This window comes from Octopus bimaculoides, chromosome 16, assembly GCF_001194135.2.
Source record: "Octopus bimaculoides isolate UCB-OBI-ISO-001 chromosome 16, ASM119413v2, whole genome shotgun sequence".
NCBI classification, from domain to species: domain Eukaryota; kingdom Metazoa; phylum Mollusca; class Cephalopoda; order Octopoda; family Octopodidae; genus Octopus; species Octopus bimaculoides.
In genome coordinates this window covers 50903269-50915923 of record NC_068996.1, presented here as the reverse complement: position 1 = coordinate 50915923, position 12655 = coordinate 50903269, and the positions used below count along the sequence as shown (strand labels likewise).

Here is a 12655-nt window from a genome sequence, read left to right as displayed (position 1 = left end):
TTTAATCATATAATTAACAAAATCTTGAATCATCTCCACTACTCTGAAGTACAACATCCTCACATTATATTAAAAAAAAACCATGGCATCTTGGGCAAGTTTCTTCCACTATAGCCCCAAGTTAACCAATGCTTTATGAGTGAATTTGGTAGATGAAAGTTATGTGGAAGTCCATCCTCTGTGTGTGTGTGTGTGTGTGTGCATGTGTGCATATGCACACATGTGCATACATGTATATGCATATCTTTGTTTGTTTGTTCCCCCCACCTGTTTGACAGTAGCAGTTGATTTGTTTATATCTCCATAACTTAGTTGTTCAGCAAAAGAGACTGATAGAATAAGTACAAGCCTTACAAAATAAGTCCCAGATTTGATTTGTTCAACTAAACCCTTCAAGGGGGTGCCCCAGCATGGCCAAAATCCAATGACTGAAACAAGTGAAAAACAACTTGCATATTACATATCCGAAAGTTTCTGTGGTAACACAACCCATCTTGAACTATCCCCTAGTGTTCAGCCTTCTCTACACCTATTACAATGAACTTACTCCTTCTCCCTCTATACTAATCCATCTTAACCATCACCAATAATATCTGCCCCACTAATATTTCCATTCAAATCCTGGATCATCTCCAGAGTTGCATCTTTTCATTCAAATGAAACCTATTAACCCTTGCCTCACCAAAACTGTGCTTGTTTGAGCCTCAGGTCAACCTTGACCAAACAGTGTTATTATGAACAGTGTTCCAGTTATGACCTTCCCCTCTAGTTTTTAAGCAGTATGCATCTAAGACTACATTATCAAATATGCTCTTTATTAATTGAACAGTCTGATACCAACCCACCTTAAACTGTCCCAGGTTCTATGATACAAACTTCCAGATTTAAGTTGGTCTAAATTAAAACCTATCAAAATTTTGTGTTAATTCATGTTCCAACAATTACAAAGTTATTTTAGTAAATGCTTCATTATTTTCAAAATTAATTGAAACAAAGGCAGGGTATTTCATTTGAAATATAGTAATAAAGGCATTAAGGTGGTAGGATGCAATGTAGAGAGCTATTTGGTTGCAGTTTCTAGCAAGTCAAGCAACCATGTATAAGAAATTCTCTTGTTAGCTTCAACCAAAACAGTTGTAGCATTCTGCGTATATTATCATTCATTCAATCATCTGTGTTAACCTTCGCTTCAACTCATGCAACCTCATTGATCCAAAGAAGCTGGATCAATTCTTGAGCAATGAGTCATTTCCCCCCACAATCTCTCTTGCTCTCTTACCAATAAAAACTAAATACTGTAAAAAGTGTAGACATCATTCTAGTTACAACATTGATTAAAATTACATCTACAATTTTTTTTTTTTTTTAAACTGTTCTGGCCAATTGATCAATGTTGTTGCCTGTGTCCTATGGCTCGTAGGCTTGTGTCAGGCAAGTATTGATTGGAAAAGACCAAATTCATATGCATACTTTGTCTACTCTTGTCTAAACTCACATGTGTCATGTCAATTGCCAGACTATAAGCTATCAGTCACAATTTGTGCTTTTGGCTAACCCAACACGAGTAGAAATTATACCACAAACACTTTCACTTTTCAAAGCAAATGAAGCACTATTTGTAATTGTTAACAAATATTACAAGAGATAATTATATTTCAATAGATTTTGTTCACCAACATATACACATCTCATTAACTATGCTGAGACTGTTCCAATCGATTCCTTATATCAGCACGAAATGACAAACTATAACAAGGTGGCTATTGGCTACAGTTGATCAAATCAAACCCAATATATACGGGTAGTTACTCTAGACACTCTATATGGTTAGGGGTTAAGGTGTTGAGAAATGGAAAACAAGGGCAACTCTGCTTGAACTTGAATTCAGCCGTTCCCAAACTGGTGATGTCAATACAGTTCATGTTCAGCATGACTTTCTAAAGACTGGTGCTTGCAGGGAAAATATGGACAAGGGTAGAGAGACACTGGTGAGGCACATGGTGACCATTTCTGATGATCATCACTTTAACATCCAGTTTTCCATGTTTGCATGGGTCAGAAGAGAGGATATTGAAGAAGAGTTTCTAAAAACTTGATGCCCTTCCTGTTGCCACCTGCCCTTTCCAGGCAAGCTAATAATCTAAACCATTACAGCAACTGCAAAAACCTGGTACCTACCAGTTATCAAGTAATGGCAACTCCTTTATCTAAAAGAGTGGCTTCAGATAAATTTTGCATATGTGTGTGTGTTATACATAGATGCATGTAAAGTATATCAACCTCATATTACTTTATATTTAAACATTCATTGACATTTAATAATGTAGTAGAATAGCGGGTTGTCTACCACATTATTGTCAATAAAGATAATAATAGGTTTCAAATTTGGGCACAAGGCCAGCAATTTTGGTAGAGGAGTAAGTTAACTACATCAGCCCCAGTGTTGAACTGGGGCTAATTTTATTCAACCTGAAAGGATGAAAAAGAAAAGTCAATCTCTGCAAAATTTGAACACTGAACGTAAAGACAAATGAAATGCTGCTAAGTATTTTGGCCGGCATACTATTAATTCTGCCAGCTTGCCATTTTATCAATAATGACACCCATTAATTAATTAACTCATCAGAATTGCTACCATTGAAGTTGTAATAGTTCTATGTTTGGCAGTCTTTAGTCTGGGATTTAGTCTAACAACTTTAAGAAACGATTATGTTGTAGGTATTGAAGTGTGATGTAGTATGCGAGTTGTTTCGTGCTCCACTAAACATCATAAATTATTTCTAATGACAAAGAAAATAGCTACAGCAACTGTATCAAGTGACAAAGGTAGATTTCCTCTGAAGATTAAAGGAACACCATAAAAAAATATTTGTATCTAACATGAGAAGGTGATATGTGCTTTTAAAAACAACAACCAATATATATTGTTCTCTATTTATGAGATGAGGAGTTCTGTACATTATTTACATTGGACGGATATGTGTCCTCATATCAGGTATAGCTGATCGTGTATGGAAAAGCGGAGACCACCGTCCCCTGTGGGATGAAGTTAAAATAATAGAGAGAACACCACTGGAAAATACGAAGACTAAAAGAAGCAGCACATAAGTTAGGACACAACAACCTCCTAAGCAGACCGAGAGCAGATATGAATAGTATAAGGGAACCAGTCTTAAGGAAGGATAGGAAAATATTAGGTTTATAAGCCCTAAAATTCACTCAATAATTGCCCACAGGCATATAGTGTAATGGTTAAGAGCACAGGCTACTAACTCCAAAATTGTGAGTTCAATTCCAAGCAGTGCCTTGAATAAATAATAATAATAACAACATCAGCAAAAAAAACAAAACCTTAGGAATGAGAACCCAGGGTTGGGTTCAATATATATATATATATATACACATACATACAAACACCCATCCTACACACACAAACATATCTGGCCAACTTCCAGCTACTGGGCAATATCATACCTTACTAAAATAAAAAAAATTAAAAAAAAAAAAGACAAAGATCAAAATAGAAAATATATAAATATTTATGTATGACCAGTTATGTCATTATGAAGATGACCTCTCCACTCCGACTCCAAGATAATTAGAACCTGGAATTAAATTTTGAGTTATACATTTCCTTTATCATCAAAATTAATTATAGCGAATGAATCTTGTGCTGTTACAAAATAAGCACCTGAAGACATCACAAAATTATTACAAATATAAGATTTCACCATTTGTTTTAATTACTTTTTTCATCATGTAAACGCTTGCCAAAAGACAGCCATAAATTCCAGACAAAAATTTCTTGCAGAAAATAAACATCTAAACTATTCCTAACTTTACTTAGCCTAATCAACAGACATTCCATCATCCCATGATGTGTTCCTCTTAGAACACATCTCCAACCGTGTTTTTTCTTCAGCTTTGAAGAACACAGCTTACACCATACAGTTAGACAACAATGATGACTAATAGAATCCATGCAATTTTCTTATTTTTTGCTCCACAACTGGTATTACTTACTTATTTAATGTTATTTTTAAATCTCTCTCTCTCTCTCTTTTACATGCTTATTCTATTCTTCTTTTTCCGCTACAAAACTTTTCTTCTTCATTTTCTTCAGTTGTTAAGATTGATAAGCAAAAATACAAATTTTACACTTTAGCAAAACAAACATTTATTTTAAAAAGATATTCTCAATACACAAACTTTGTAGCAATATATTGTTCCTATGTGTTGGTTAAGTCATCGTGAACTTAATTTCAAGATACATAATTTAAATCTAATTTACAGAGTCAACCATTTAGTTTTTAAAGCTGCCATATCCAGCCTTTCACACGTATCCAACAATGTCATCCTAGAAATACACAATCAGATCATAAGATAATGCATGATTAAATGAAAACAAGTTTGGGAGAATAATCTGAATAATGAAGGATTAAAGAACCAAACGAGAAAGGCAACTTTCTGTCTTGGTTTATATAGATATTTCACCTATGATCGTTTTCCAGCCATGATCAATCCATCCCTAATTCAGACAGTGTATCTAAGACTGCATCAAGGTTTCTGTTCTTTTTCTTTTCTAAGATATTATTTGAAGGAAAACTGACTGCTATTTCTAGCAGTTAAGCAGCTATGAAGAGATACCCTTCTTGTTTAGGCCCATATGAGCTACGACCTAGCAGGCCTATGACTAAAAGCATCTTGAGAATGACCATAATCTTTATTTCCTGATGCACAGACAACCCAAAACCATGTTATGCAACATGTATGGCCTTCTCAAAGACAAAGTGTGGTTTAAGGGATATTTCCACATAGAAGTTCATCCGTTGGGTCTTTCATATAGAGACACATTCACTGGACCAATTCATTTTGTTTGCATGAACTCGTGTAATTTATTAGAGAGAAATTATCATCAACCTTAACTCTTTGATTACTCAGATAATGAAGCTGGGTTTCTTTAGTTTAAAGTGATCAGATCTTTGATTTCCCCCTACAATTTAAATAAAAAATAACACATGTAAATATATTTATTTTCAGAAAAATCAGAAAAGTATTAACCCTTCTGAAACCAAGCAGCCTGAGGTTGCTCCAGATTCTATGACACACACACACTTGCACACACACACACACTTACACACGCACAAACTTAAACAGACATATACAAACACACACACACACACACTTGCACACACACACACACACTTGCACACATACACACACACACACATTTGCACACATACACACACTTAAACACACACACACATGCATACACACATATACTTACACACACACACAAAACAAACGATATAGATGGAAAACAGAATACACGGGTAACTTTACTGCTCACAAGGATCATTTCAACCCATCCTGCATTGATCCCTCATGGGTGGAAAATAATGCAACTAGTTGTGGTGCATCCTTCAGTGCAGAAGCAGCTCATCAGGTGCTACATCACCCGATGATGTACCACAACAAGTAGTATAGTTCCCCACCTGTGAAAGATCAATGCAGGATGTGTTGAAATGATTATTGTGAGCAATAAAGTTTCCCCATGTACTGCATTTTCTGTCTCTATCATTTGTTTTATGCTCAACGTACAACGAGAATTTCCTGAAGTAGATCCAGTGGCAATTGTCTAATTACTGTGGATGACACCAGATAGCCATAGACAGTGAACGTACTTTATCTCGATAAAAATAGGAACATACCCAACACTTAAATATTAATGTACTTACATACAAAGATACATACATACTTCTACACACACACACGCACATTACATGTAGAATGGCATTCAATTTCCTTTCCTTATAGTAAAACTTCACTGATAACCTTATAAACCTCCATTTCTCTTAGAAAATGGCAATGCAAACATCTTATGAAATTTTAATTTATAGACATAACACTTCCTAGCATGCAAAAAGCCAGATGTTTTCAATGACAAATATAACAATACCACCTCAATAATCGACATAATGACAGCTTATATATCAAAGCCTTTATGACATTTAAATAATGTATCCATCACACACGATTTTTTTATATTTGGTACTACTGTGATGAAGCAAGATTATTTTTGTAAAAACATGAACAAGTGAAGTTTAAAGAAACACACAGATATATTTGAGAAATAGTAAAATTTAATGTGCATATGTGTGGTTGAAGTATTTTTCTTAAAATAGGTGTTAGCCTTCAGCATTTGGATGCATACCTTCCAATTTATATAAAACTTATCTGGTAATCAGATAAAAAGAAATATACAAAAAACATATGGAGGAAGTGAAAAAATATAATTGCATTGTTCTGGCCGGCCAGCTGTTTTGACCAAAAAGTGTGTGTGTGTGTGTGTGTGTGTGTGTGTGTGTGTGTGTGTGTGTAAACATATGACAGAGTTAGAGCTTTTATAGGTAAGGAATTATGTTGGTTTTATAAAATATCCACAGAAAAGAGATGCTATATGTTATGTGTATGTATGAGAAAAGATCTTGGAGAATGACAAAATTACTCTTATGTGAGGAATGCCAATTCTCAAAGAGAGGGAAATTTATAGCAAATCAATCAGATATAGTTGTGAAGGCTCACAAGGAAATGAAGTGCCTCTTAACTGAATGATCAGTTTCAACGGATGATAATGTGTTGCTAAAAGAAATGGAGAAATTATCTGTAGATAAAGATCTGAAAAACAGAGATTATTAGAATGGAGAGGGTGACTGAAAGCAGAAACAATCTCTTTTATGATAGGTTCCATGTGAATGGTTAAATGCAGACAAGTATATAACCAAACACGGATCTTACACGTATGTACAGAAAATAGCAGTTCTAGACACTGTACATGTATCACAGAGTACTGTCAATACTATAGCCAACACAAAACCAAAACAAAACACTGCTTATATCCAAGATACACAAAACTGCACACAGTAGTGGCACAAAAGCCCACAATATAAAAAAGAAAAGGCACTTGAAATAACAATAATAGCAAGAGGGATGGAAAATGGATTACAATAACAAGAATAATAATAATAATAATGAAGTATATGTTCTTACCATTTCTAGTTCGGTAGGTATTATTTTCATTTGCTCCACCAGCCTCAGAGTATGAAGGAGATTTCACTGAAATCTGGTTGTGACTCACTGGTGGTTGTGTCTTTTCAGGAGCTGATGGTACACCCTCCATAGAAACAAAGTCACTTTTTGTGTATGAAACGTTATTATTTTGGCTTTGTAAATTTCCAAGAGTAGAATGTGAAGGCTTCATTATGGACGGTGGAATACTGTTGAGATAGTCCTGCTCAGCATCAACAGTGGACTCTACATGGTAAGAAGATCTTTTCTTCTCCTCAGTATGCTGAGAACTATAATTTGACTGAGATGTCCAGCTTTTTGGACGCCTCTTTCTAGGCCACGTATGATTGGGATCGTTTGATATGTATCCATTATAGCTGCTCTCGTAATTCTGCTGAAGATTTCCATTGCTCCTTTGCTGCTCTTCAAATTCTTCATGATTCGGTGCCTCTTGATTTACAGTTTCCTTTAAATAGAAAAGTGTTTAGCCAACATAAGACTTGATAAATTAGGTAGTTTAGATAACAATAGAAACAGGCACATGATACTGATACTGTTATCAATGAAAACCAATAAACAAATACAGGAAGTTATTTTCAGTTAAACTTTGGTAAGGTATCTGCCAGACTCGAAAACATCACTTATCACAGGCCTCCACAGTAAAAAACAGATCAGTTAAACTTGAGAACCAAAACAGCATACCTGCCAGGTGTAATAATAGAAAGTAATATGCTTGCCAGCTACATGGAAAACATATTATGTATTAAAAGAAGGTTGCATTAACTTTACCTGAATATGAGTACAGGTTATCTGTCTTTGATACTGTAATGAAATATTGTACAGCTCTAAATATTACTGTGTCTGCATCTTACATATAGATTATTATTATTATTATTATTATTATTATTAATACATGCAATATATACATGCGTAATTAAATATATGTCTGTGTGGAAAAATATTTGCGTGTATATAGGACGAGTGTGTATAAGAATGCCAGCGTGCACGTGAGTATGCTGAAACAATTAAAATAGCTACAACACAAAGAAACAATATTTCATTTACTATAATCATTTACAAAGAGAATTTAAGACATCACTTTAGGGAGTATGAGCATTTTAGCTAACTTAACAAACTGTTGACAATGTACACATACCTGGAAGCAATTAACAATAAATAGTATCTGGTCTGCAGAGAAATTTATCTGCCTTATATGTTAACGGAACTTTTTATTATCTTCTTATCAATTAGTTGCAAAAAAGAAGTGAAAAGTTAATAATTTGAGTTTATCATTTAAGAGAATTAATGACATTTATTGAAGACGGTGAAGAGATACTCACAAAATGAATTTAACGATTTAGCATTTGAAAACCCACAATTTCAAAGTGTTTTCTTATTCAGCTTGCAATGGAATGAATTGCTAAGCTAGCTTGCCAGAACATTCCTGGAATGTCTGACCTCAGTATTAGATTCCTTGCCAGTGTTTACATAATACTAACTAATAATGTAAACATCACTTAGTGCGGCTGTGTGGTTAAGAAGCTTGTTTCCCAACCACACGGTTCCGGGTTTGGTCCAACTGCATGGCACATTGGGGGAGTGTCTTCTACTAAAACCCTGGATAGATCAAGACTTAGTGAATTTGGTACAGGGAAACCAAAAGAAGCCTGTCATACACACACACACACACACACACATATGTATGTATGTGTATATATATATATATATATGGACACACACATACACACATGTGAGTCTTTGTGTTTGTCTCCTTTCCCCATCGCTTGACAAGCGGTGTTGGTTTGTTTACACTCCCCCATAATTTAGCAGCATGACAGAAGAGATTGACAGATTAAGTATCAGGTTTGAAAAAAGAACAATGTACTGGGCTTGGTTCAATCAACTGAAAACTCTTCAAGATGGTGCCCCAGCATTGCCACACTCCAATGAGTGAAACAAGTAAAAGAATACAAGGAAGAATATGGAACGTAAACCACAATCATAACCTGAGGCTCAGGACAAAATCCTTAATCCTCACACAAACAGAAAAAAAAAAATGAAATATTTCCCTTATTTTCATTTTTTCACAAAACAAAAATAAAAAAAACGAGAGCAATTCTTAACAAAAACAGACAATAAAGAAAATATCCATTTTACGAGTTTCTTACAGTTATCTATCTTATTTGATATTTGGATAATTCTTTTTTCTTTTGAATTAATATTATTATTAATTTCAAATTTTGGCACAAGGCCAGCAAGTTCGGTTAATAACCTCGACCCCAGTACTCATCTGGTATTTATTTTACTTTTTCCTTTGAGTCCTGAAATGATGAAAGGTAAAGTCAACCTCAGTAGAATTTGAACTCAGAATGTAAAGACAGACAAAATACCTAGCAGCATTTTGTCTGACATACTAACAAGTCTGCCAGTTCGACACTAGGGTAGCAAACTGGCAGAATCGTTATTAATAGTAATCCTTTCTATGATAGGCACAAGGCCTGAAATTTGGGGGGAGGGAATTAGTCGATTACATTGACCCCAGTGATTCACTAGTGCTTAATTTATCAACCTCGAAAGGATGAAAGGCAAAGTCGACCTCAGCAGAATTTGAACTCAGATGGTAGTGACTGGTAAAATACCACTAAGCATTTTGTCCAACATGCTAACAATTCTGCCAGCTCACCATCTTTTGAATCATTATTGATAATAAAAATCGTTACACTCTCGGAGTTTACACTCTCGAAGTGGTTGGCGTTAGGAAGGGCATCCAGCTGTAGAAACTCTGCCAAATCAGATTGGAGCCTGGTGTTGCCATCCGGTTTCACCAGTCCTCAGTCAAATCGTCCAACCCATGCTAGCATGGAAAGCGGACGTTAAACTATGATGATGATGATGATGATAATAATGATTAAAAAAAACAATAAAATTAATATAGTTAAGTACTTCTCATACGATTGGGGCAGACAGTCATCCACCACCACCACCATCACCACCACCACAATCAGCCCTAGGGTAGGTGTGTGAAGACTGAAAAGGGGGCGGACAAATTGTCATGTTTAATGAAATTACGACGGTTTCCAACTTTTAAACCTGTCAAACAGTATGGTTAAGAAAGAAGAAAATTACACAGATGCAAAAATCTATTTTGTCATCTTGTTGATAAAAAAGAGGGATGTGATGCCAAAGGAATTTCCCTGATATCTAGGTGGGAACCTGGCCTGACCTAGCCTGGTTTTCATCATTTTGAGAACCAGTGCAACAGTTCCTTTTAGATATTGCACTAAATATTACAATATTAAGGGTGTATAAGCAGGAGGTTTAACTAATACAGTAGCCCAGGGGCTAATGAATTCTGATAGGATCCCCCCATGCACACACACACACACACACTCACACAGAGGTGGCACGACTATATAGTTCCGAGTTTAGTTCCACTTCTTGACACCCTGAGCAGATGTCTTCTACTAGAGCCCTGGATTGAACAAAGCTTTGCAAATGGATTTGGCAGATAAAATCCGAAAGAAGTCTTGATCCATCAATTTTCTGTCAGGGACCCCTGCTGGTTAATGTAGATCCAAATGAATATAATTACTATCCTAATGAACAACTGTAGTAACTTTCTATTTTTCTTTTGCAGTGTGAGGTGTGGTTAACAGAAAGAAGTTATTTAAGGGAAATTATATAACTAATCCTAATGTAGGTCACAGAATTAGCAGGTAGATAAGGTAAAAACTGTCAGGAATTTGAATTATAACTTCATATCCACTACTGATGTTATTTTTATGATGCCATTTTTTCAGTATGACATTCCTAACCTGACAACTAAGGTGGTGGTAAGCTGGTAGATTCATTAGTACATTGCAACAAAATGATTAGTGGCATTTATTCTAGATCTTTATGTTCTGAGTTCAAATCACATCACGGACAACTCTGCCTTTCACCTTTTCAGAGTTAATAAAGTAAAATAAATTGACGGGCAGCAAACTGGCAGAATCGTTAGCACGTCGGGCAAAATGCTTAGCAGTATTTCATCTGCCGTTACGTTCTGAGTTCAAACTCTGCTGAGGTCGACTTTGCCTTTCATCCTTTCGGAGTTGATTAAATAGGTACCAGTTACGCACTGGGGTTGATGTAATCAAACTAATCCCTTTGTCTCTTCTATGTTTAGCCCCTATGGGCAATAAAGAAATAAATAAATTAAAGTACCAATCAAGTATTGAGGGTCAATGCAATCAACTTGACCCCTTAACCTCAAAAATTGACACCTTTGTACATTGCAATGGATCAGCATCCCATTCATGGGATTGTTGTGATCTCAGTTATTTACATCCCATGGAAACTGAGTAACTGGCCTTATGAGTTTTAAAACTTAAGAAAAAATCCCCCACCAAAAAATTTGAGAAATAAATCTTCAAAGAATTTTACTGGGGTCAGTTGAACTGACTTATGCCTTCTCACCGCCCTGAAATTGCTGGCCTTGTGCCAAAATTAGAAACCATTATTATTAATTATTATTATTATTATTATTATTATTATTATTATTATTCTTATTCTTATTATTATTATTATTATTATTATTATTATTATTATTATTCTTCTTCTTATTATTATTATTATTATTGAGGCGGCGAGCTGGCAGAATTGTTAGCATGCTGGGAGAAATTCTTAAATGTATTTCGACTGTCTTCACATTCTGAGTTCAAATTCCACTAAGGTCAACATTGCTTTTCAGGGTCAAGAAATTAAGTACCAGTTGCGTATTAGGGTCAATCTAATCAACTACCCCTACCCCAAATTTTAGCCCTTGTGCCTATAGTAAAAATGATTATTATTACGACTACTACTACTACTACTACTACTTTTAATATTAAGGTGTGAGACTAATTACTACATTATTAAATTATTAATTATTTTTATTTACAAGTTCAAATCTGAAAAGTCTCCCAATTTACAATACACACACACACACACACACACACACACACACACACACGAGTGTGTGTGTGTGCTTCTCAGATGTATACTTCATGGAGAAAATAAACTGGTAGACATATCTTGTGACATTTACTCCCTCCGTATTACCCAAGCACTCCCTTATTGCTTCTTATATCGTAAAATACAGTAAACTGACCAATGATGCTAATATTCACAAACCACATGATGTTGCATGATTAATTATTATGGACAATTAAATCAATTCCATCCATCACATGGAGTCTACAGATCTGTGCTACAGTTCAAGATCATTATTATTGTTGTTGTTCTTATTTTGATATTCTTCAATTTATGTAATCTTTTATTTGTTTCAGTCACTGGATTGTGGCCATGCTGGAGCACCACCTTGAAGGTCTTTAGTTGAACAAATCAATCCCAGTATATCTTTTATCTTTTACTTGTTTCAGTCATTGGACTGTGGCCATGCTGGGGCACCACCTTGAAGGGTTTTAGTTGAACAAATCAATCCCAGTATATCTTTTATCTTTTACTTGTTTCACACATTGGAATGTGGCCATGCTGGGGCACCACCTTGAAGGGTTTTAGTTGAACAAATCAATCCCAGTATATCTTTTATCTTTTACTTGTTTCA

At 35.1% G+C, this 12655-nt stretch overlaps 1 protein-coding gene across 7 annotated transcripts in view; it reads right to left on the bottom strand.

Annotated features, from left to right (window-relative positions):
- The window catches only part of LOC106869485 (centrosomal protein of 170 kDa), a 393016-nt gene that overhangs the window by 169541 nt on the left and 210820 nt on the right, over positions 1-12655 (bottom strand). For all 7 annotated transcript variants that reach the window (XM_052973757.1, XM_052973759.1, XM_052973755.1 and 4 more), the window contains one exon: positions 7051-7534. In XM_052973757.1, the coding sequence (XP_052829717.1) occupies positions 7051-7534 (484 nt within the window). The remainder of the gene's footprint in view (positions 1-7050; positions 7535-12655) is intronic.